The sequence below is a fragment of the Otolemur garnettii genome, unplaced genomic scaffold, assembly GCF_000181295.1.
Source record: "Otolemur garnettii isolate 467f Iridium unplaced genomic scaffold, OtoGar3 scaffold00322, whole genome shotgun sequence".
In the NCBI taxonomy this organism is placed as follows: domain Eukaryota; kingdom Metazoa; phylum Chordata; class Mammalia; order Primates; family Galagidae; genus Otolemur; species Otolemur garnettii.
The window spans coordinates 145,152-169,521 of NW_003852717.1; the positions used below are offsets into that span (position 1 = coordinate 145,152).

The following is a 24,370-nucleotide window of genomic DNA, read 5'->3' on the forward strand; positions in this document are numbered from 1 at the left end:
GTGAACAACTACCGCTCAGCAACACTGGGAAGTTCACATGCTGGTTGACTTTCAGTCCTCTGTTAAGTGGATATTCTGAGAACAACACATTTTTAATATAACTCCTTCCTCCCTGCCAAAAGGTACTAGAAACATCACGACGAACCTTAAGAATCAATGAGGCTACTAGACATTTTAAAAACATGAAGCTTTAAGTTTCTGAGTGAAAAGTTTTTAAGAAGAGATTTTGTAGTATCAGAAGACACTTTTACTCTCTCTGACAGGCTTCTTTTCCTAAAGACTTTCTTTCCCTCTGAAATCTATCAATGGTCCTTCTTTACCATTATTTCCTACGAGGACATTGCTTTTGACCCTGTTTTCTGAGCTGCTCCAGCTTCCTCAGAATGTGTTATCTCCTTAAGATCTAATTTGTGTAACTACAGTGTATCCTGACTGAAGGATATTAACAGAATTAGAGCATCTTCTAAATTAAATGACAAAATATTCTAGGGCAGATAGAAAAAAAATAATTATATTGTGGTTATTTTATTTTACAAATAGATAAAAGAAAGCAAGACAATATACTATAGTTGGCAAGGAAAGATTTTTAACATATTTAAGTGACAATTTATTCACACATATACATAAAGGCTCATTATACATTGGGAAAGGTTTATCAGAAAGGACTTTTTTTTTTTTTTTGAGTTGCTTTTTATTGCAAGGGAATAAATGTGCTATGGTTCCTTTTAAAATAATTTTAAGTAAAGATACGCTTTCATGACAGTAGAAAATAAATCGATTCACTTACCTACCAAAGCAATAAAATGTTGATGTTACTTCCGAAGTTAAACATACCTGGCAATTCTTAACTACTTTCCAAAAAGACTAAGGAGCTAGGTAAAAAAGGGAGGCTTTTCCAGCTTCCAAATGATCAGGTAGAAAATGCAAGCCATCAGCTACTGAATTAGTAATAGCAAACTCCTATCCTATTTCATATTAGGTACTGTACGTAATTTATACACCACAATTCTACCTTTAACCAATAAATGAGTTCTGTTTAACCATTATAAACTGTTAGGTCATGCTGACTATTCTTTTAATCGTTTTAGGTAAGTAATTATAGATACAACAATATAAATGTTGATTTCCTAGATTTGACGATTGCTAAAAAGAGTTTTCAGAACTACATTAGATACTAATGATAGACCTACAGAGGCTAATTTTAAAGTGCCTAATGGGGCTTAATAAAACCTGCAGAAGCCTCAGCCTCTGCAATATCATCATAAGTTAGTAGCTTTATAAATCATAAACATTAATATGGGACAATCTAAGAAAAAACTCTTCAGGTGGCATCCAGTTTCTTATAGGCTTCCTCAATGAGCGTCACCATGTTCTTAATCTGGGAGGAATTATGAAGAACATCCAAGTCCTTTAGAAGAGCATTCTGGTTTGGAATTAGTGACAGAATTTCTTTCTGTGGATGAGATAGCATAATTAGTTTTTAACAATTTGAAAAAAAATCAGAGTTATTTAGAAAGAATGGTACCCACCACCCAGATTCAATAATCATCAGCTTGTGGCCATTCTTTTTTCTTATCTTTTTTTCTCTCCCCGTCCTGTCTTCCCCTCTCACCACTGGAGGATGACAGGAAAATTGTTAAACTGCTTTGTGAGCTTTTCACTGGTGCGAACATTTACACTACAACATATAGTGGGTCCTTTGAAGAAAGCTCAATTACCAGTGTGGGATTTACTATAAATAAGACAGAGGTATTTTATAAGGAGTTCTATGTTATTGTCAGAAGCATAAACAAAAGCAACTGTCAATATTTACTTCAAGAAATGTGGCTTACAATTCTGACTATATAAAGTTATAAAGATAAATGAACAAGGTACACCCAGCATTGTCTGTAATACAAAGAATTATTTCCATCAGTAGTTTACAAATTATATTATGATACATCTGTGTAATAGAATGTTAAACAGCTATTAACAAACATAAGAGCTCTGTCTGAACTGACAAAGACATTTACTATACAATCAAATAAAAGAAGGAATTTGCCATTTATATGAGGATTCCATTTACACAAAGAAAACAAACAGGGTGTAATGCTTTTATACATATGCATGCATAACCGGTGATAGCAGGCTGACTTTGTCTTCTTGTTCTTTTCTCTATTACCCATTCCAGATATTGAGTTTTTTATGAATTGAAGGTTTGTGTAACCCTGCATTAAGTTTATCAGTGCCACTTTTCTAAGACCATGTGCTTACTGCGTGTCTCTGTCACATTTTGGTAATTCTGACAATATTTCAAACTACTGTATTATTTTATCTGTTCTGGTGATCTATGAGCAGTGCTACTGTTGTAACTGTTTTAAGATGACATGAACTGCACCCCTGGATGATGGCAAACTTAACCGTTGTGTGTGTTCTGACTACACCACCGACTGGCTCTTTGCCTCTTTCTCATCCTCTCTTCAGGCCTCCCTGTTTGCTGAGGCAACAATGTTGCAATGAGGCCAAGAAATAACAATACAACGGCCTCTGAGTGTTCACGAAAGAAAGTTGCCATATCTTTCACTTTGAATCAAAAGCTACAAGTGATTAAGCTCAATGAGAAAGGTATGTTGAAAGTCAAGATGGGGTAAAAGCCAGGCTTGTGGCACCAAACAGCCAACTTGAGAATACTAAGAAAAAGTTCTTGAAGACTTTTCTTGTTTTGTTTTGTTTTAAGAGCTAGGTCTGGCTCTGTCAACTGAGGCTGGAGTGCAGTGGCCCAATCACAGCTCCCTGTAACCTATAATTCTTGGGTTCAAGATCCTTTCACCTTAGTCTCCAAGTAGCTGGGACTATAAGGTGCATGCCACCATGCTTGGCTAATGTTTTTAAAAATATTTTTTTGTGGACACAGGTCTTTTTATGTATGCCAGGCTTGCCTTGAAATCCAGGCCTCAAGCAATCCTCCTGCCTTGGCCTTCCGTAGTTAGGATTATAGCAGTGAGTGACTCTGCTCCTGGCTGGTTTGAGAGGATTGACTCCAATTTTGAAAGAAGTTCTATTGTGGATAAAATGCTATCAAAGAACAATGCATGCTACGGAGAAATCCTTCATGAAAGGAAGAGTAAATTCATACAGCCACCCCAACCTTCAGCAACCACTACTGTAATCAGTCAAAAGCCATCAACATCAAGGCAAGGGCCTCCACCTGTCAAAAATACTATGACTCACTGAAGGCTCTGCTGATCATTAGCAATGCAGTATTTTTTAAATTAAGGTATGAACACTGTTTAGAGATAATGCTGCTGCACACTTACTAGACTACAGTATAATGTAAACAGAACTTTTACATGTGCTGGGAAACGAGAAAATTCGTGTGACTCATTTTATTGTAGTGGTTTGGAGCTAAACCCATAATATCTCTGAGATATGCCTGTAGTCAGTATGGTGAATAGGTACTTACCTGAAGTGTGGGTGCTTTGAGACTTTTCTGAGAAAGTTCTGGAAGACAGAGTACACTACCACTATCCATTTGAAACACCTACAATAGAAAAAGAAAGCTACAGATTCTTTCAAAAGGCCAATATCCCTTATCTTATACTCAAAAATTGTATTAAAAATTATATCCAAATTTCAAAAACACATTTTAAAACTATTACTTGTTTTAGTGTCTTCTCTTCCTCTTCTACCTCACTTTCCAGAATTTCAATTTTGTTCTTTAGGCTCTAAATATCCTCAGTCATTGATTCTGCAGTTCCTACCATTTTTTCTATTTCTTCCTGAGTTAGAAAGAAAAAATTAGTATTTCAAATTACATATATTATTGAACTAAACCATAACAGATACTGTTATACATTTTAAAAACCTGACATATTGGGGGGCACTTGTGGCTCAGTGAGTAGGGTGCTGGCCCCATATACTGAGGGTGGTGGGTTTGAACCCAGACCCGGCCAAAATGCAACAAAAAATAGCCGGGTGTTGTGGCTGGCGCCTATATATCCAGCTACTTGGGAGGCTGAGGCAAGAGAATCGCTTGACCCCAGGAGTTGGAGGTTGCTATGAGCTGTGACTCTAGAGCACTCTACAGTGGGTGATAAAAAAAAAATACCTGACATATTAAAACATTTTTGGAATAAACTAGTGAAATCTATTTTTGTTTTTCTTCCTTAATATTTTCCTTGGGACAGATTCTCATTCTGTCACCCTCATAGCTCACGGCAACCTCCAACTCTTGGGCTCAAGCAGTCTTCTCGCCTTAGCAGCCCAAGTAGCTGGGATTACAGGCACCACCATAATGCCCAGCTAGTTTTTCTATTTTTTGTAGAAATGGGTCTTGCTGTTGCTCGGTCTGGTCTTGAACTCCTGAGCTCAAGCAATCCACCTGTGTCATCCTCCCAAAGTGCTAGAATATAAGCATGAGCCACTAAGCCCGGCTACTTTTGTTTTTCTTTCAAAAACAGACTTCATGGCAAGCTGCTTTGCAAATATAACAGTTAATGCATCATCAGGAAACTTAATTTCCTGGAGATAAACCCCAGGCACATAAATGCTTCCTTAAAAACTGCCAAAGCTGCTAGTTAGTATCAGAGATCCTGGAAGACCCTGTGTGAATCCAGAAGAGCCCGGAGTGAGTTAAAGCAAATACAGAAGTCTTCCTGAGGTAGCAGAGAAGCTCTAACATTTTTTCATTTATTTCAGAACATTTGATGGCCTGCTATTTGAATTTGTCAAAAGAAGCAATGCTGGACATTAGGGCAAAGATAGTAGTAATAAATAATAATGACAGTTTGCCACACTAAAGTAATGTATTAATATAATTTATAGGGGAAGACAAAAAGAAAATGAGAAATCAATGAAATGAGTACAGTGACAGGGATTTGCTCTTTGTAGGCCAACTATAGAACTGGCTAGCTTCCAGTTTGTAATTTAGTACTACATTGCTTTCAAATCTAGACCTAGAGACAATCAATGCTAACACTGCACCCAAAGGACCAGAAAGCGGTGAATAAGCCACACGGAAGATATACACAAGTAATAAGTTTTAAGTACTGCTCACAACATGATTGATGCTGTATCTATGTTATTCTCCAAATACTGACAGTAAAATTATTTGGTATATATGGTAACTATAGTAGTCTTCTTTAAGAAATATATTTTGGCTTCTAAATGACCAAGTTTTTTTGAAAAGGGTACTAGCAGTAGTCAGCAACTGCCCATGGAAAGTTTTTGAATAGTCCAAGAACTATAAATGGTTTGTACACTTTTAAAGGGTGTTCAAAATCTAAAATAAAACAAAGTATTCAACAGAGACCATACGTAGTTCACAAAGGCCAAAATATTTATTGTTTGGCCCTTTACAAGAAGAGTGTGGTAATCATGGAGTGGCTCACTAGAATGTAAACTCCATGGAGAAAAAGACTTTGTTTTAAATTATTATTACAGAAAATTGCAGGCCAGGCATGGTGACCTGTAATTGTAGCACTCTGGGAGGCTGAGGTGGGAAGGTCACTTGAGGTCAGGAATTCAAGACCAATTGTGAGCAAAAGTAAGACTGTGTCTCTACAAAAAGTAGAAAAATTAGTGGGGATGGTAGTGGGTGCCTATAGTCCCAGCTTCTCTGGAGGCTGAGGCAGGAAGATAGCTTGAACCCAGGAGTTTAAGATGGCGGTGAGCTATGATTACACCATTGCAGTCTAGCTGCAGTGACGGAGCAAGACCCTGTCTTAAAATAAATAAATAAATAAAGCAAACATATATAAGAGATTATCATGAACTTTCCTGCATCCATCACCCAGTTGCAATCATCAACTCATGCTCATCTGGTTCCACTTCTAACTCCATCCACTTCTCTTTCTCCTGTACTCTTTTGAAGTCAATCTTAGATCTCTTATCATTTTATCTATAACTATTTCAGAATATAGCTCTAAAGGGCTTGATAAAATAAGACTACAATATCATTATCACTTTAAAAAAACTCAGTAAATTACTTAATATCAAGTATATAGTATTTACCGTTCTGCCTTTCTCCAGAATTGGAATGTTTTAGCATTTTATATGAATCAAGTTCCAAATTGGTTGTGACTGGTTGACATGTCTTTTAAGTCTCTTCTCATCTATAGGTTTCCACTCCAATTTTTTCGGTTCCTTGCGATTTATCTGTGCAGACCATAGTTTGCTGAATTTTGTGGACTGCATTCCCTGGGGAAGTTTAACCTGTTCCTCACCTCTGCATTTTCTGTGTATTGGCTATTGGATCTAAAAATGGATCACAGTCCAGTACAAATTTAAAGTAAACCACATACCTTAGTTTCTCCTGGCTGCTGTACCACAAACTTGACTTAAAACAATAGAAATTTATGCTATCACTGTTCTAGAGGGCAGAAGTCCAAAACCAAGGTGTTGGCAGGGCCACGAGCCCTCCCAAGACAGTACGGAAGAATGCTTTCTTGTCTCCTCCAGCTTTTAATGGTTGTCCACATTCCTTATAACTAACATTTCTGCCTTTGTCTTCACATGGTCTTTGCCTCTGCGCCTTCTCTTGTCCCTACACTTGTCATTGGATTTAGGGTCCATTCTTAAGAATCCAGGATAATCTCACTGTGAGATCTGAAGTGAAAACTTAACTTTATCTGCCAAAACCCTTTTCCAAATAAGGTCACATTCACTGGTTTCGGAGGTTAGGACTGAGAGTTGTTCTTACAGTGGCCACAGTGCAACTTGACACAGAGGGGGATGAATAAGAGAACTGAATAAAGAGTTAAATATAACAGGATTAAAATTTTTCATTGCAAGATTTGTTTTGCTCCATTGCTTTGCTTTTCTTCTTTGGGTATTACTACAATGCTCACGCTTTATCTTCTTTGCTGAATTCTTGTATTTGTCTCTTTCCCTCAATTCCTTTTCAAATGTTTGTCTTTCTGACTGTGAAAATTTCCTCCTTATCATTCATTTATCACAAGCATTATCTGGTATGTTCATTTTCTCTAGTGTTTCTGCACAGCTAAAGGACTTTTCTGTCTCTTTCCTAAATTCTATAACTTCATTTATTCCTATTTCTAATACCATTTATGTTTTTTCCATATTTTCTACTATTTTTATGAATTTCAGCTCATTTGAGAAGTTAGATTAGTTCATCTATTTTGTGCACATGTCTTTTTTGGCATGCTTTTGTTGTATGTTGGAATGTTATTTTTGGTCCTTATTATCACATTTTCTTATACTAATTCTGATTTTGAAATCTTGCGGGCCCTTTTTATGATAAGATCAAGGGAGATTAACAACTATGGCTCAGCAGTTCTAATGCTGTCTTCCCCTAGAATCCCTCAGAGGCTCTGCTCACTGCTGCCTTTCCTTAGCACCAACACTGAGTGAGAGCTCAAGGACAATGGTGTTGAATGAATCAAACTTCCATTACTGTTACAGGTTTTGGGAAATCGCCACCAACCATAATTCTACACTGCAATGGAAAAAACTCAGTGGTTCTAAGTAAGTCACAAAGAAGAAAGTTTATTAATACAGAGTTTACAAATTGTTGCTCAAATATACTCTTACACCAATGAAAACTTTCTTGCTCAAAATACCAATGGTGCCTCCACTGGGTAACTAACTACCAAGCAAATGATAGAGTGTATTCGTTTCTGTCCCATGGAGGTCCCATTATAGCTATAAACCAAAAATGCTTCTCAGTATTACAAAAAAATCACACTACCATTTACTATTTCAGAACACCTTTGACTGATTTGTAGGAATGTTAAATGCTAAAAAAATTCACCATTATTATATCTTAAAGCCTTTAAAAATAACCTACATTCATGTCATATTAGTGTTTAGTAAGTTGAAAAGACAGTGCCAATACTGCACAGATGACTGAAAAAGCATAACATTGGGATGGGAATTAAATATGACACTATGAATAAAATGAAGTAACAAGCAGAAAATACCACCCTATTAATTTACATGTATGATAAAATATATAAAGATTTATTGCTCCGAAACCTATCCCTTCAAATTTATTCTCAATTCTATGGAAAAAGTAGAATGAAATATTTGTGAACTCTGAATTATTAGAAATTTGGAGAACATATTCTTTGCAGAAAATACTACTACCCTGCACTTACTAAGTTTCTAATAAAAACCTAAGCACCACTTGCACAAACTAATTCAAAATGTCTAAGGGATATGTGGTCCAATTTGTTTTAGTTGTTCCAGACATCTACTAATTAAAAGTCTGAAGTTAATCATGACAGCTAATGTTATTTCCCATTATCTTCTGTAGGATGCAACATAGCATGATGATCAATAATCACACGCTAAAGTTAGACTGACAAGATTGACATCTCAATTTTAAGCAATGTGTCTAAGCCTCAATTAGAAATAGCAATAGGTCTTTTTTCCCACATTTATAAAGTGAGAATAATTTAGGTCATAGAGTCATAGTGAGAATTAAGGGATAGAACTCTAAAGTACTTAGAATAGTGCCTGGCATGCAGGAAGTCCTAATACTTAGAACAACAATGGGGATGATTAAGTTTTCTTGCCATCTACAGAACAGAAAAACTACTAGGTTTTGAAATTCCACAGCATTTAGTGACAAGTTCCTATAACTTGATAATTAAAAATACTAATTTAGTTCAGTTACAGTCGGATGAAAAAAATCTGATGCTACTTAACCATAAATATATTAGAAATACTTCAACTTTAGAGGCCCAAAGTTCAGACATAGTTTTTTTTTTTTTGATTAAAAAAATAATAATTTAATGAAAAACCTGGTATTTATGCTGAAAGAGTATCATGATATTTTGCAAACTTTTCGGCCTCTTCCCCTTTCCACACACTCTGCAATCTGTGGATTCCCTGTTCAAATTTCATACCTGCAGTAATGCCAGACCTTCTTCGTTATCTTGCTCCCGTGCCCTTTCCACATCCAGCAGACTTGACACGTGAGTTAAATCCTTCAGCTTTTCAGGAGGGACTTCCAGGGTTTCACAAAATTGTAGCAATCTTAAGGATAGAATACAACACAATTATTTTGTTTTACTTTCGAGTACCATTATTATTATTATTATTATTATTTTTTTTTTTTTTGGAGACAGAGTCACACTATGTCACCCTAGGTAGAGTGCTGTGGCATCACGGCTCATAGCAACCTCAAACTCTTGGGCTTAAGTGATTCTCTTGCCTCAGCCTCCCAAGTAGCTGGGACTACAGGTGCCTGCCACAATGCCTAGCTATTTTTTTTTTTTTTTTGGTGTTGTTAAAGTTGTCATTGTTGTTTAGCAGGCCTGGGCTGGGTTCAAATGCACCAGCCCCAGTACATGTGGCTGCTGCCCTAATCACTGAACATCGGATGCCAAGCACCATTAGTGTTATTTTTATTTTGAGACAGTTCTCATTTTCTTCTTGTCCTCATATTCCTAAGGGTACAACATTCTTTTACTAACAGTGGCAGACCATGGTAGTAGGTCCCCTCTCCACAAAAGCCTGATAAATCAACATTTAACCTTTCAATTTATGAAGATTTCCCTCAAATTATGGGGTACTAGGCTGCTTTATAAAAGAAAATTTTCTGGGAGGCACCTGTGGCTCAAAGGACTAGGGTGCTGGCCCCATATGCTGGAGGTGGAAGGTTCAAAACCAGCCCCAGCCAAAAACTGCAAAAAAAAATTTTTTTTCTATTTTATACATTAGGAAATTATTGATATACATTTTTTAAAATAAAACTGTCTTTGCATCTTTTATGTGTTTCTTGGACTACTGAAACACATATGTGAATCAATTACAAGGTATGACAATTAAGTGCCACATACCTCATTGCTGAATATCATTATGGTCACCAGATGGCCAAGGGGAGTAAGGTGACTACAGTGACATGCAGCAATGAAGTGTGTGGCACTTTTTCTAGAATGAGTTCACAAACTTTATTGTCAGACATCGTATCACGAATTGTTTGGTAAGAGACAGAACACTAGTCTAGAAGTCTTGAGTATGCCCCTGAGTTGCTGTGTTAGATAATATGACCAATCAAAAGGAAGTCTTACACTAATTTCTAAATGATTTTAAAGAAAACTGAGTTCCATAGAGTTTAATGCAAATAAAACACTAAGACTGAAGTGCTTTGTTCTAAATACATTCATATTCTATTAATATGAATGTATTTAATATTAAAGTTAAAAAATTTTCCTATAAATTTGAGTTTAGATCATTAGCAGAAACTGATCTATTTCTACCTTTGCATCCAGCATAAAGCAAGAGAGTTTTCTCAGATTTGATTGTTGAATTCTGTGAGGAAAAAAGTCAAGAAAAACTAAATTGAAGGGCCGCATCTCTGGGTTTTACAAGTTCTAGTAGTACGTAAGATTTGAAGAAATATGAACAACAATGGAACCTACTATCCCATTTCTGGGATCTTGTTGAAAGTCTTTATTTCTGTAAAGAAAAAGGGAGCACAAACTCTGCAAATCCTAATTATTCACTTTAAACTGTTGAGACAAACTCCAGTGATCCAGAAAAACATTATTAGATAATCATATTTAAGCAAAAACAATTTGTTTACATGAGTCTTCCTAAGAGGGATAAATTTTTTTTAACTAAAATAAAAATTTTATTTATTAAATATCTTCTAAATGCTTATTAAACCAATTATGTGCAAGGTCGTTCACTGTTTCAAATGTTCTACATAATGGTTGTTTTCCAGAAATCTCACAAACTTTTTTTTTTTTTTTTACAGAGCATAAAGCTGTCCCCCTGGGTAGAGTGCTGTGGCATCACAGCTCACAGCAACCTCCAACACCTGGGCTCAAGCGAGTCTCCTGCCTCAGCCTCCCAAGTAGCTGGGACCACAGATGCCTGCCACAATGCCTGGCTATTTTTTGGTTGCAGCCATCATTGTTGTTTGGCGGGCCCGGGCTGGATTCGAACCCGCCACCTTGGGTGTACATGTCTGGCGCCTTAGCCACTTGAGCCACAGGCACCAAGCCTCACAAACTCTTCAGAAGCTAAAACGTTAAATGGCCAATGGCCCATCTATCAATTATACCCATGGTAGCTCCTGCCACAAAAGCAGTCCAATAGTTATGTTACCTAATTTGGGCCAATCTGAGACCATCTCTCAGAATTTTCTAACTGTAACAAGGGGATGACAGTTTTCTTTTTCCTCTTTCTTCACAAGGCTGAAACAATATATATAAAGAAATTGTCTGTACACATCTATAATCCTAATCTAGTGAGAACTGAAAACAAAATGAACTAAAAGAATGACACCAACACTCAGACAAAAGCAGAGACGACACTAATATATGACAATGAGTTCTCATGTTAATTATCAATTTCGGAGATACTAGGTTAAACAAAATGAAAAAAATTTATTTATTGCAGGATTTCTTATAGGCAAATGTATCCAAACATAACTCACCACAGACCACTTCTATTCATAGAGTATCTTTTTATTAACTAACTTTTTTTTCTGAGATACTGTCTAGCTCTATTGCTCAGGCTAGACACAGTGGCACAATCATAGCTCACTCTAGCCTTGAACTCCGACCTCAAGCAGGCTTCCTACTTCAGTCTTTCAAGTAGCCGGGACTACAGGCACTTACCACCATGCCTGGCTAATTTTTCTTATTTTTTTGAGAGATAGAGCTGGTCGGGAGCTGATGGCCTCACTCACTCTTCCTGCCGTGGCCTCCCAAAATGTTGTGGTTACAGGAATCAGTCACTACATCCAGCCTAGAGTTTCTTTAAAAATAAGTGTTTTAAATATGCTTTGAGAAATGCTGATATAGAAAAATTAATTCAGAGGTTCCAATTAGGATCAGTTTGCTAATGCTATAATCTGCTATATGAGTAGAATTAACAATATCTCAACTTATGGTTACTTTGGGAACTAAAGAATACAAATTGTGAAAGTAAAAGTGAGGAGGAAGCAGGCAGACCTTGAATTATGTATCTGTACAGCTGCTACATGAGAAAACGAATGCCCATTGGATGACTATAATCTGTTCTGATGGCCCAGAGTGATCACAAGAACAGCAGCTATTATGTAGTGTAAATATTCTCATTCGTACACTAGCCTAATTTGTCCTATATTTAAAGAACCTAAACAGTTACACTTTCATTTTACCTGTATTGACTTATTTATTATTGTTTAATACTCTCCTTCTTTAACATTAGGCTGTCATACCTTTAAGTTGTATAAGCCTATTTCTAGCACTCTTTTTCTTTCTTTCTTTTTTTTTTGAGACAGTCTCAACTCTGTGATGGAGGCTTGTGTGCAATGGACTCAGGCCAGCTCACAGCAACCTCAAACTCCTGGGCTCAAGCAAGCAATCCTCCTGCTTCAGTCTCCTGAGTAGCTGGGACTACAGGCTATTAAAAACATCCATGGCTAAGTTTTCTGTGGAGACAGGGTCTTGATTTGCTTAGACTGACCTCGAACTCCTACCGCAAGCTATCCTTCTGCCTCAGCCTCCTAGAGCACTAAGATTATAGCCTGAGCCATCGTGCCCGGCCTCTAACAGTCTTTTCTTTAATCTGCCCGACATCACTCAACAAACTCCTTCCCTCTACCTCTTCCCATCCCACTCTATTTTGCTACTATGGGATGAAAATTATACTTAAAGACAAAGTAAACAGAATTTGTGCTCAAAGAATTTCACCAAAATATGCAACAAACGTTTCTAGGTAAACCTAAAAGAGAGATGAAGAGCATTCTTTTCTAAAGAAGTTGTGTAAATACTAGAGAAAAGTCAGGCCAGGCACAGTGGCTCAGGCCTAATAATCCTAACACTCTGGGAGGCTGAGGAGGGTGGATTGCCTGAGTTCGGGAGTCTGAGACCAGCCTAAGCAAGAGCAAGACCTTGTCTCTAAAAATAAAATAGCTGGGTATTGTGGTGGGCACCTGTAGTCTCAGCTACCATGGAGGCTGAGGGAAGAGAATTGCTTTGAGCCCAAGAGTTTGAGGTTGCTGTGAGCTATAATGTCACAGCACTCTATCAAGGGCAAAAATTAAGACTCTGTCTCACACACACACACAGAAAAAAAGAAAGAAAGAAAATACTAGACAAAAGTAGTTGTTGAAAATCACGGGCAGTGATTTTTTAAGAACATTTGAAATCTCCCTCGGTGACTTACTACAAGGTAGAGAGCAGTAATATGTTGAAAAATTATACTTGTTACTTGTACAAGTAATGTAAGACAATATGAAGTAAAGTAGAAACATACCAAGAAGATAATACTAGAGAAGAGTGGTAAACTGTTAACTTCAAATCGTTAAGAATGAAGTTAAAGGGAGTTAAAATTGATAAAATATTTTTCAAATCCTGCTACAGAAGAGTAAACTGTAGAAATAGGTATTTTATGATTGTCAGGCTTTTTTAAAAATAAATTTTCTGAAATTTATTTCAGAAATGCATGCAGCAGCAGTTTAGAAAAGAGAAGAACACATATTTCTGAATTGCTCGTCTTCTTAAAAAAAATGAAAAACTTTTATTCCACAAGTGTTTGTTTTGGCAACACAAGAATAAGACAGATTTTTAAAAATTATGTTCTAACCATTTCACGTTACATAACTATTATTACCTTTTTTTCAGTAAGTTGAGATGATACTGTATTTCTTCTTTTTCTCTCTTACTATTACTCAAAATTGTTCTAGAGAAGAAAAAAAGATTGAGTACATAGTTAATAATAGTAAATAATAGTAAATAATCTATGCACTTTTTCTCACTTATTTCTCTCATTAGCCAGGCAGAATCAATCACTCTTCCTATTATATTAAACATATTTTAAGCAGAGGCACAATGAAAAATAATTTTTTTTTTTTTTTAACCACATTGTGTTGTAATTTATATGCCTGGCTCTTCCAATTGAATTCTGTTCCACCATGGTAGAATTCTAACTTTCTTTGTATCCTATCACGGCAGCTTCTATATAAAGCGTGACTTTGAATTTACGAGCCCCTACTTATAGGACATGTTAAAATTTTATAGATAATAGGTGGGCCATATACACTTGCTTTTTATTTCACTGATGGAATCCCAAGTTTTTAAAATTAACAAAGACTTTTTTGCTGCCAGGCATATGCCACTTTAGGCATTAAATATGTTACTTCTGAAATAGAAAAATATTCTATCACCTTAAAATAAGTAATGTTACAATGTCCATAGGAAACATATAATGAGGAATCGACCATAAGAATGAAATAAAAACATTTTATACTTACATTATTACTGATTCCATTATTGTTTGCAAATGTTCTCTGCTACTCTTTGAAAGTGGTTGCCAGGTTTTCCTTTTGTTGGGTGCTATCTTTATCTGTTTTATATTAGTATGCTTTGTTTGTCCTGTCATCCGTAACAGAAAAAATTCTAATCAATCTAGAGAGTTTGCATGCTTTTACTTAAAAAGTAATTTTTTAATCTAAAAATGTATAGAATTATGAGAACAAATTACGGCTCTCTACATACTGTTTAATTTACTTTTTATTACACTGCTATAACATGCTACCTGTTGAATATAAATGGGGCATCTATTGTTACATTAGCCAAAATACTAAGTGATATTGCAATACAAACCCCAAATAAATAATTTTAAATGAAGAACCAAGCTATAATTACTCAAAGTTTCATTCTTGGAAATTACCTGAACTCTCTAATAATCTAACTGAGAAGATTAGAAAACTATTTCCACCAAATGTTGGGTGGCAAATGGGACAAAACAGACTAATCAAGCCACAAACAGACTGAGTGTTGCACTGTTCTACTTACAAGGGATACACAAAGAATATGTCATATTGGCTCTCATGGAGATCAGTTTTGGAGAGAAGAAATATCAAACAAATTACAGGCATTCCAACCATCACAAAATAAAAAAAAAAAGTACTGTGTGCAATGGAAGCATAAAGTTAGAGGACCTAATCTGGTCTTGCGTGAGAAGAGACAGAGAATCCTTTCATGAAGAAATGATATTTCAGCAAAGGCAACTACTTCAAACCCATTTACTCCAAATAAACTTGGTGGTACTAAACTGAACTATATAGAACAGAAAACATATCCACCTTGTAGAGAAACCAGTAAACTTGTCTTTATTATCATAGACTACTAATAATTTAGACTACGGGCCACTTTGATTTTCTGTAGTTCCCATCAACTTGGTGGCATAGAAGCCTTACAGTATTTTGTCGTAAGTAAAATTTCAGTTGACTAAAATAACTAACGGTACTATTTATTTTTGCAAAAATGCAAATGTAGCTATTTATCACTAGCTTTTGCAGAATGCATAAAGAAGATGCTAAATTTTTTTTCATAAATGCCTTGAGAAAGCAGTAGGTTAACAAGATAGTAAAACAGAAATACCTTTAGAAGACAGATGGTTTGGATGATTTTTATTTCTTTTTCCTGTGTTTCTAACCTAGAAGGAGAGACACATGCATGCACACACAGAATTAAACATCAAATAAAAAGACATTCATCATCAAGTATGTCAAAAAGTATTCACCTAATTTCTGTTAGGTAGAAAAACATGTATGCCACTTATACAATTATCACAGGCAAAGGACATAGTAAATCAATTCTTGGACAATGGTGATAATAACTAAATTTTATGAAGTGTCAAAGAATGTTTTAAGTAAATCATTACTCACTTTGCCTGTGAAATAGTGCTACATACTTTACCTGCCTAATACAAGCACTGCCTAAGAAGCAAGATTAAACGTTAAAAAATTCTGAGTAATTCATTATTGTTTTATAAGAGAGGAACAAAGTTATGGTAGGAAGAAGCTCATTCCTCCCAAGCTATTTGTCTCTTTTTTAACAAAAATCTCTTCTACCAAGTGTCAGATTCTCCTGTTTCATGACATTTAAATGCTATAAGAATTTGTTCACTTTATTTGTAATCTTCTCATTTAAACACTCTAGCAATGACCCATGACCTCCTCCTTCTCAAAGAATTTCATGGTAATACTTATTTTTAGAAATTGAAGTAAATAATAGTTTTTATCTGATAATTTTACAAATCATGCTGCAAAATCTCCCATGCAATATGAATTGCTATAATTTGTAGTAAAACTGAGCCTTAGTCTTCACAAACTCTTTTCATAGAACACATATTTCTAATCAAAGAGTTCCAAATGATAAACTTAGTATTTTCATTACCTTTTTCTCTGATAACTCTTCATCATCATCAGTTTTTCTTTTTGAATTTCTTTTTAACTGTTGAGACTTTTTCTTGGAAACATGTGGTTTACCAGGCATCTTGATCTAAATAGAAATAGAATTTAAAAAAAACCAAAAACTCTAAAGATGAAAAGAACATAGAAACATGCTAAAGCTTTGTACAATGTTTTGTTAAAAAACTCCTTATAAATGTTCCAAATTCTCATTGAATAAAAACCACAACAAAAGTTTGGGGAAAGTATTAGATATTTTTTAATAGTGTGTATTTTTTAAGCATTTAAACATATTTTAAAACAAGTAACTTCGGCTCTCATCAGAATAAGGGTATGTAATTAGGATATCTAATTCAATTTCATTCCTAGAAATTATCTCTATTTTTATGGCTTAAAAAAACCATTTAAAAATGCATTTGCATCTCTTACTTTAAACTCCCTCATTATAATATTATCTCTGTTTAAATAGAAGAAAATAGAAATATAAAGTGGTCACAGGCAATGTCAGTTTGAGCAGGAAAATCCAGATATTCTTGTTTTATGTAATGGATTTACCATCACTCAATATTTCCCAAAGATAGAAGGAGATAATTTTAGGATTATATCATCACAATCCATATTGTGGAAATTCACACAACAGTCTGCCTCTCCTCAGGATTTATGCTACAACCCTATCTGTATACTAACCACTCTGTCCTCCCACAAATTACAAAACAGACATGAGAATGCGGGTGGGAATGTCAATGACAAAATTTAGAATAACTCCTTTACCTTCTTTATTACCAAACTCATTTCTGATAAAAGCAATAAAGGAATGGGTTAATTATTCTTGCGTTAGACCACAAGAAGTAGACAGATTAGGAGTTAGGTACAATATATAAGGAAATAATATATATACACATCTATGTGTGTGTAGATATATTTTCAACACATATCAGTTATGATTCTTTTTCTAAACTTTTAAAATTATAACAATTGTATTAATATAGCTTAAATATATATATGCAGATTTAGAGACAGACAATAAAGGAATACTCTGTATAAATCTATTCCCTCCAATTTTAAAAACTTTAAGCTTTCTTTTTTTCAGTGAGACTGGAAAGAATTAACTGAGGGATCACAAACTACATTTAGCAACTACATGTCAGATCAATTATAAAAGGGAATAAAAGCCAAAATATCACTTTGCCTTTTTTTTTTTTTTTTTTTGAGACAGAGTCTCACTTTGTCGCCCTCGGTAGGGTGCCGTGGCGTCACAGTTCACAGCAACCTCCAACTCGTGGGCTTAAACAGTTCTCTTGCCTCAGCCTCCGAAGTAGCTGGGACTCCAGGCGTCAGCCACAACGCCCGACTATTTTTTGTTGCGATTCTCATTGCTGTTTTAGCTGGCTGGGGCGGGTTCCAACCCGCGTTTGAACCTGCCACCCTGGGGCGGGCGCCCTACCCGCTGAACCACAGGCGCCACCCACTTTACCTTGCTTTTGAACAATGTGGCATGTACCTTACTTTCCATCCAGTCTCTATCCTCTGTTCCATTACTTAAATGCCTAATTCCCTCAGCTTCACATCCATGCCCTTATACTTCCCCTACTTACAATCCATCCACATGAGAGTTTCACGTGTGGATCCCCCTTGGAAAGGCCGATATGTGCAGCAGGTTGTTCACTGAACAAGAGAATCCAGATGAAGGGGCAAGTAACAGTTGAGATTTTAGATTAAAAATGGTGACGTACTCTTTCTCATTACTGTTTAAGGACAGATCGGGTCTATGTCCCCTTGTCATGAATCTTGGCAGACTCTGCAGCTGTGTGAGCAGCAGAACGTGTGTGGTAAAACTGAGTCTGTTCAAGTGTAGTGGGTTGGAAACAGAGATGGGAAGCTTCACTTTCCTCTTGTTTGGAACCCAGCCACCACCATGTGAAGAAGGCCAACTGGAAAGGAACTGAAACCCCAGCCAAAAATCCTAGCTGAGTTTCTAGTGAACAGTCAGCACCAACTTGCCAGCCTGGAGCATGTACCGGAGCCAATGTATTGCAGCCCACACTACATGGACAAGACATGAGCCAGCCCGGCTAAGTTCCTCCCCATACCAAATTTTGTAACAAAATAATTGATCAAAAAACCCAATAGCGTAACATCCAAGCTCTTTACCATTTACAGTCCTAGTTTAACCCTGCCTCGCTTTTCATACTTCTCTCCTACTGCCGCTCCCTGATCAAACCTCTGTCGCTAGTGAGATGAGATGACCTACTGAGCACGCTTTGAATAACTCGGCCTCCCAGGAACAGACTGTACCCTCCGCTGGAGCTGCTCTCTCCCGTCTCCGCCTACCGTCTCAGAGGAGCCACCTTCTCCCCAAAGCCTTCCTAACCACTCCATTTCTCTTTACAAGTCTGCAGACTTTGTAGTCTCTCTCATTTAGCACTTATTTATGGTTGGTTTTAATGAGTTTTTCTTGATAACTTTTCTTAATAACACATAATTTAGTGCTGCTCCAAATCTGGTTCACAAACTGGCATAATCCTTTCATGTAGAGAAATTCAGAGCAATCATTTAGAAAATTTTAAAGCAATTTGACAGAGGAATTTGATGTATGTTGAATCTAACATAAAGTAACTGGCCTTGTCTTTTGACTCTCATTTTGAGGTAATTAAGATTAAAATAAATACTTCATTTTTGAGAGCATTTTCAGGTTTGCAGTAAAATTGAGCAGAAAAAGTATAGTTTCCATATATTCCCTATACACCCCCATCTGCTGCAAACTATACATTGATGTGTAACTGATGTAACTAAATTGATACATCACATCAACCAAGATTTATTGTTTACTTTAGGGTTCACTCCTGGGGTTGTAGTGAACCCTATGAGTCTATGAGTGATTCACTTTTGACTAATAATTTATTTTTAATTGCATTTTATAAAAGTATCAGTTATAAAGGATTAGAAATACAGAAAATTGGTCCCAGAAATAAAAAATGAAATAACAGTGGTCCCTTAATTACAGTTTGAGCAGTACTATCTTTGTTGGTATCTTGTGATACTTGTGGCAATAGACCACAGGGCAAACAGTTTCCCAACTGCAGTACTACCAACATTTTGGATAGGATAATCTTTTGCTGTAGGAGGTTGTCCTATGCACTGTTTAGCAGCATTCCTGGTGTCCACCCACCACTTGCCAGAATCCCTCCAACTCTCAAACTCAAGTAGTATCAACCAAAACTGTCTCCAGACAATGTCAAATGTCAGCTGGGCAAAAGTGCCCCAGGTTGAGAACCACTGTCAAAATGGTTAAGAGCAGTACAGAGGTGAGTATAATTACCCAAACTCTAAGTCCTGGCTCTGCCACTTATTTACCTGTATATCCTTGGGCAAGCAAATGAACTCAGTTTCCCTGCTGGTAAAATAGGTTAATAAAAGTACCAATATCAAAGGCATTTGTAAAGTTAAAATGATTTAGTATAGTATATATAAAGTACCTAGAATAGTACTAGGGAGATAGCAAGAATTCAATAAACAAAAGACAACATTTCTATCACTGTTGAGCTAGTTACAGTGTACATAAAAATGAATAAAATTTTGTTCTGTTCTTAGATCCACAGGAAACCACAGCCTAGTGGCAGTGGGTGGCTAGAGACAGATATGAAAACAATTACTATATAGTATAAAGTGATAAATGCTATAAAAGAGACTAGGGAATAACTTCCTCGAATTGATATGTACATTTGTGTGGGAATGTACAGACACACCTTGTTTTATTCTGCTGCACTTTACTGTGCTTCAGAGCTTTTGTATATTTTACAAAGTGAAGGTTTATGGCAACCCTGGGTGGAGCAACCCTATCCATGCCATTTTTCCAACAGCATATGCTGTGTCTCTGTATCACATTTTGATAATTCTTCCAATATTTTCAACTTTTAAATTTTTGTTGTATCTTATGGTGATCTGTGAGCAGTGATCTTTCATGTTATTATTGCCATCATTTTAGGGAGCCACAAACCACACCCATTTAAGATGGCAAACATAATCAGTAAATGTGTTCTGACTGCTTCATCAACCAATTGTTCCTCCTGTCTCCCACTCCTCAGTCTCCCTATTCCTCAAACACAACAATATTGAAATTAGGCCAATTAATAACTCTACAATGTCCTCTAAGTGTTCAAGTCAAAGGGCGCCATGCGTTTCACTTTAAACCAAAAGTTGGAAATGATTAAGTTCAGTGAGAAAGGCATGTTGAAATAGAGACACAGGTGCCACACAGTCAAGTTATGAATGCAAACAAAAAGCTCTTGAAGGAAATTTGAAGTGCTGCTCCAGTAACACATGAATGATAAGAAAGCCAAATAGCCCTATTCCTGGTATGGAGGAAGTCTGGTCCGTATAGAAGATCAAATAAGCAATGACATGACCTTAGTCAAAGCCTAATTCACAAGGTCCTCACTCTATCTGTTTAATTTATGAAGGCTGAGAGAGGTGAGGAAGCTGCAAAAGAGAAGTTTGAAGTTAGCAGAGGCTGGTCCATGAGGTTTAAGCAAAGAAGCCAAATCTGTAATATAAAAACAAAGGGTGAATCCTGAGTGAAGAGCTCAAATACAACCTGGAGTTTACCTAACAATCACCAACAATCACAATGCATATATCTGAAATAAAAGGTGAAGCAGCAAGTGCTAATGTAGAAGCTCTACCAAGTTATCTGCAAGATCTAGCTAACATCACTGAAGGTGGCTAAACTAAAAGATTTTCAGTGCAGACAAAACAGCCTTCTCCTGGAAGAAGATGCCAGCTAGGACTTTCATAGCTAGGGAGAAGTCAGTGCCTGGCTTCTAAGCTTCAAAAGACAGACTGACTCTCTTATCAGGGTAATTCAGCTGGTGACTTTAAGTTGAAGCCAATGTTCACTAATCCTTTTGAAAATCCTAGGACCCTTAATTCTACTAAATCTACTAACAGTAATTTGTATTCCATAAATGGAACAACAGAGCCTGTGTAACAATCTGTTTATAGCATAGTTTACTGACTATTTTAAGCCCACTATTGAGACTGAGTGCTCAGAAAAACGATTCCTTTCAAAATATTACTGCTTATTGACAAGGCATCTGATCACTGAAGAGCAGAAATGGAGATGCACAAGGAGATGGTTGCTGTTTTCATGCCTGCTAACACAATATCTATTCTGTAGTCCATGAAGTACAGAGTCATTTTAACTTCCAAGTCTTATTACTTAATCCATTTATAAGGCTATTCCTATGCTAGAAAGGGATTCCTCTGATGGATCTGGGCAAAGTAAATTGAAAACCTGTGAAAAAGATATGCTATCTACATGCCATTAAGAACATCTGTGATTCACGGTAAAAGGTTAAAGGAATTTGGTAGAAATTAACTCCAACCTTTGTGGATGACTTTGAGGAGTTCAAGACTTCAATGGAGGAAGTGCAGATGTGGTCGATAAAACAAGAGAACTCTTACAGAATTAGAAATAGAGTCTGAAGATGTGACTGAATTGCTATTATCTCATGGTAAAACTTGAGTAGATGCAGAGCTGCTTATGGATGAGCAAAGAAAGTGGTTTCTTAAGACGGAATATACTCTGGCAAAGATGCTGCAAACATTGTTGAAATGATGACAAAGGATTTGAAGTATTCCATAATCCTATTTAATGTTTGATAAAGCAGAAGGGTTGAAAGGATTGACTCTAACTTTGAAAGAAGTTCCGTGGGTAAAACGTTATCATTGCATGCTAAGATATTTTGTGAAACTATTAAGAGATGCATCAAATTCATTAAAGTCTTATTTTAAGAAATTGCCACACCCACCCGAACCTTAGCAAACACCACCCTTAATCAGCAGGCATCAAAATGGAAGAAAGACCCTCCACCAGCAAAATGATTATTACTCACTGAAGGTTCAGATGATCGTCAGCATTTTTTAGCAATAATGCTAAATATTTAAAAATTAAGTAATATTGTAAAATTAATAATACTAAATATTTTGACATTATGTATAATGTTTTTGTTAAGCAATGCTACTGTACACTTAGTAGACTATAGTATAGCGTGAACACTTTTACATGCATTGGGAGATGAAAATTGTGTGACTCATATTATTGCAATATTCACTTTATTGCAGTAGTCTGGAACCAGTCCCATATCATCAGTGAGGTATGCTTGCACAGTACTCAGGAAAAAGTATTATATGAATTGCTTTGAATATTTAGCTAGAAGGAAGGGAGATGAAGTATTCAAGAGAAAACAGCAAAACCTAGAGGGCAGGAAAGCTCAAAACAACTGGGTCTTCTGTGACAGGAAAAGTTAAGCGATGCCTTTAATCAGTATGGGAGGGGTGGAAAGAAATAAGGCTGGAAGGGTAGTTAGTGGTTATATTGTCTACACAGTAAGAAAGAGGGAGGCATCTTAGGTTATCCTTACCAGCTGTTGAAACTCGTGGAAATCAAGTATCTCAATCTAGACCTCTCGCATAATGTCTAGCAAAACACAGAGAAAGACACTAATCTGTAAGGCTGCACTTCGCTCTACCACTGACTGCGAGAGATTCAGAGATAGGGTCACGGATGACAGGGAAGTAGGGAGGAACACAGAGCGGCTGCACTCCCTCCAAGCCAATCAAATGCCTCAGTCTGCGACCCCAAATGGCACAGCTGCAAAGACATTCTGCATCTCCCATTGAAAAACCCCTGACGCTCCCCAAATACAAACAGCAGAGTTTGCCACAAATGCGCTGACCACAGAGCTCATCCCCTGACCTGGACCCCCAGCAGGTGACGCGATTTCAGACTCACCTCTAATTTCTCAGGAATCCTTCCGCGAGCCACGCTCTGGGTAATTCGCGCCCAAACAATCGAACGCAGAGGAGACCCGGAAGTGGGCGGGAAGAGAGCGGAAACGGCTGTGATGGGAGGCGGGCCATCTGGCCACACCCCTACGTCATCAGGAACGCGCCAGAGCGCGATTAGATTGGCTGGAGGGAGGGCGGTGTCGGCCTACGCCCCCTGACTCCTCCGGCCCGAGGTGCGTCTGCGCGCTGTGTGTGTGTGTATGTGTGTGTGTGTGTGTGTGTGCGCGCGCGTGTGTGCTTGTGTGTGTGTGTATTGAGGGGAAGTCCAAGTGTGAGGGTTTCTGTCTCTTGAGGCGGTGAGCGTGTAAGTCCAGCCGCCCTCTCCCACGCGGAGTCCAAAACAAGCCAACCAGTGAGTAGCACTGTGCACTTTTACATCCTTTTTGGGGGGAGAGAGCGGTTCTCTTTCTCCTCTACCCTTGTCTTCTGAGCTTCTGTCCTTTACCTCCACCCTGTCCTTTTCTTCATTATTTACTTTCCTACTTTGACGAGATCCCACTCTTCTCTACCTACTCCTTAGATTTAGATTCTCACCTCGACCAACCTGTCATTTTTGGGGCGAGGTCCTTGGAAATGCGGAGGTGCTGCAGGAACGAAGGTGCTTTTAACACCTCTGAGGCCACACGCTACCTTCTCTGTCTACCTAGGCGCTCCGAAATGTTCTCGTGGGCCAAGATCACTTATTGTGAGGTTCCAGAGGGGTGCTCTCGCTCCTTGGCTTCCTCCCTTCTAGGATTTGGGTCACGTTATCGTTAGGATTTTTGTATTAATAAAAGTTGCAGGACTAAAAATGATTTTCTGTATGCAAGTAAGGTTAAGGGCAAGAAATGAAATAGGAAAGACAGATCTAAATTGGTATGAAAGCGTTAATAATTATTATAATTTGTTGTTAGTTTTGTCTAGAAAGTGGTCTTTCAGAAGGTCGAATCCCTGGATAATGTATATATGGACAGTTTAAAACCACTTGATAATTTTCTCCCGATGTGATATTTGTCTTTAATTATTTACTTATGGTAATGTCAAATATAATTTGCATACCCTGTGACTCCATCTCTAACCCAAATTGGTTGGACTTTGGAGGTGGAAGCCTTGAAATATTAATGTCGATCCACATATCAGCCTTCAAAACTTGAACATTTGGTGCAGAATTTTTTTGTCTGAAGGATAGTTTTGGAGGTGTGAAACTGCACTTCATCAATTCTGTTTGACACATTTTAATCATCAGTAACTTATGTTTGCTTTGTATGTGCTTCTTTGAATATGTGAAGCCTCTCTTGATGGGTCTTCTGCAACAATACAGACCTCTTATTGCCACCAGTAGGATGGTCTATTTCCAGCCTCCATCAATTTACATGTGATTTTCAGGAAGACATTGTTATATAG

At 37.0% G+C, this 24,370-nt stretch overlaps 2 protein-coding genes across 2 annotated transcripts in view; one reads left to right on the forward strand and one right to left on the reverse strand.

Annotated features, from left to right (window-relative positions):
• Positions 1–719: 719 nt before the first annotated feature.
• CENPQ (centromere protein Q) lies at positions 720–22,971 on the reverse strand. Its single transcript, XM_003803953.3, is given in 9 exon segments — positions 720–1,453; positions 3,443–3,520; positions 3,639–3,758; positions 8,850–8,979; positions 13,555–13,623; positions 14,195–14,315; positions 15,327–15,381; positions 16,125–16,229; positions 22,932–22,971. Coding segments are annotated over 8 exon segments (804 nt in total). The 5' UTR covers positions 16,224–16,229; positions 22,932–22,971; the 3' UTR covers positions 720–1,321.
• Positions 22,972–23,245: 274 nt separating this feature from the next.
• The window catches only part of MUT (methylmalonyl-CoA mutase), a 34,683-nt gene continuing 33,558 nt past the window's right edge, over positions 23,246–24,370 (forward strand). Inside the window, exon 1 of the mRNA XM_012813867.2 lies at positions 23,246–23,339. The gene's annotated coding sequence lies outside the window, so the exon portion shown is untranslated. The remainder of the gene's footprint in view (positions 23,340–24,370) is intronic.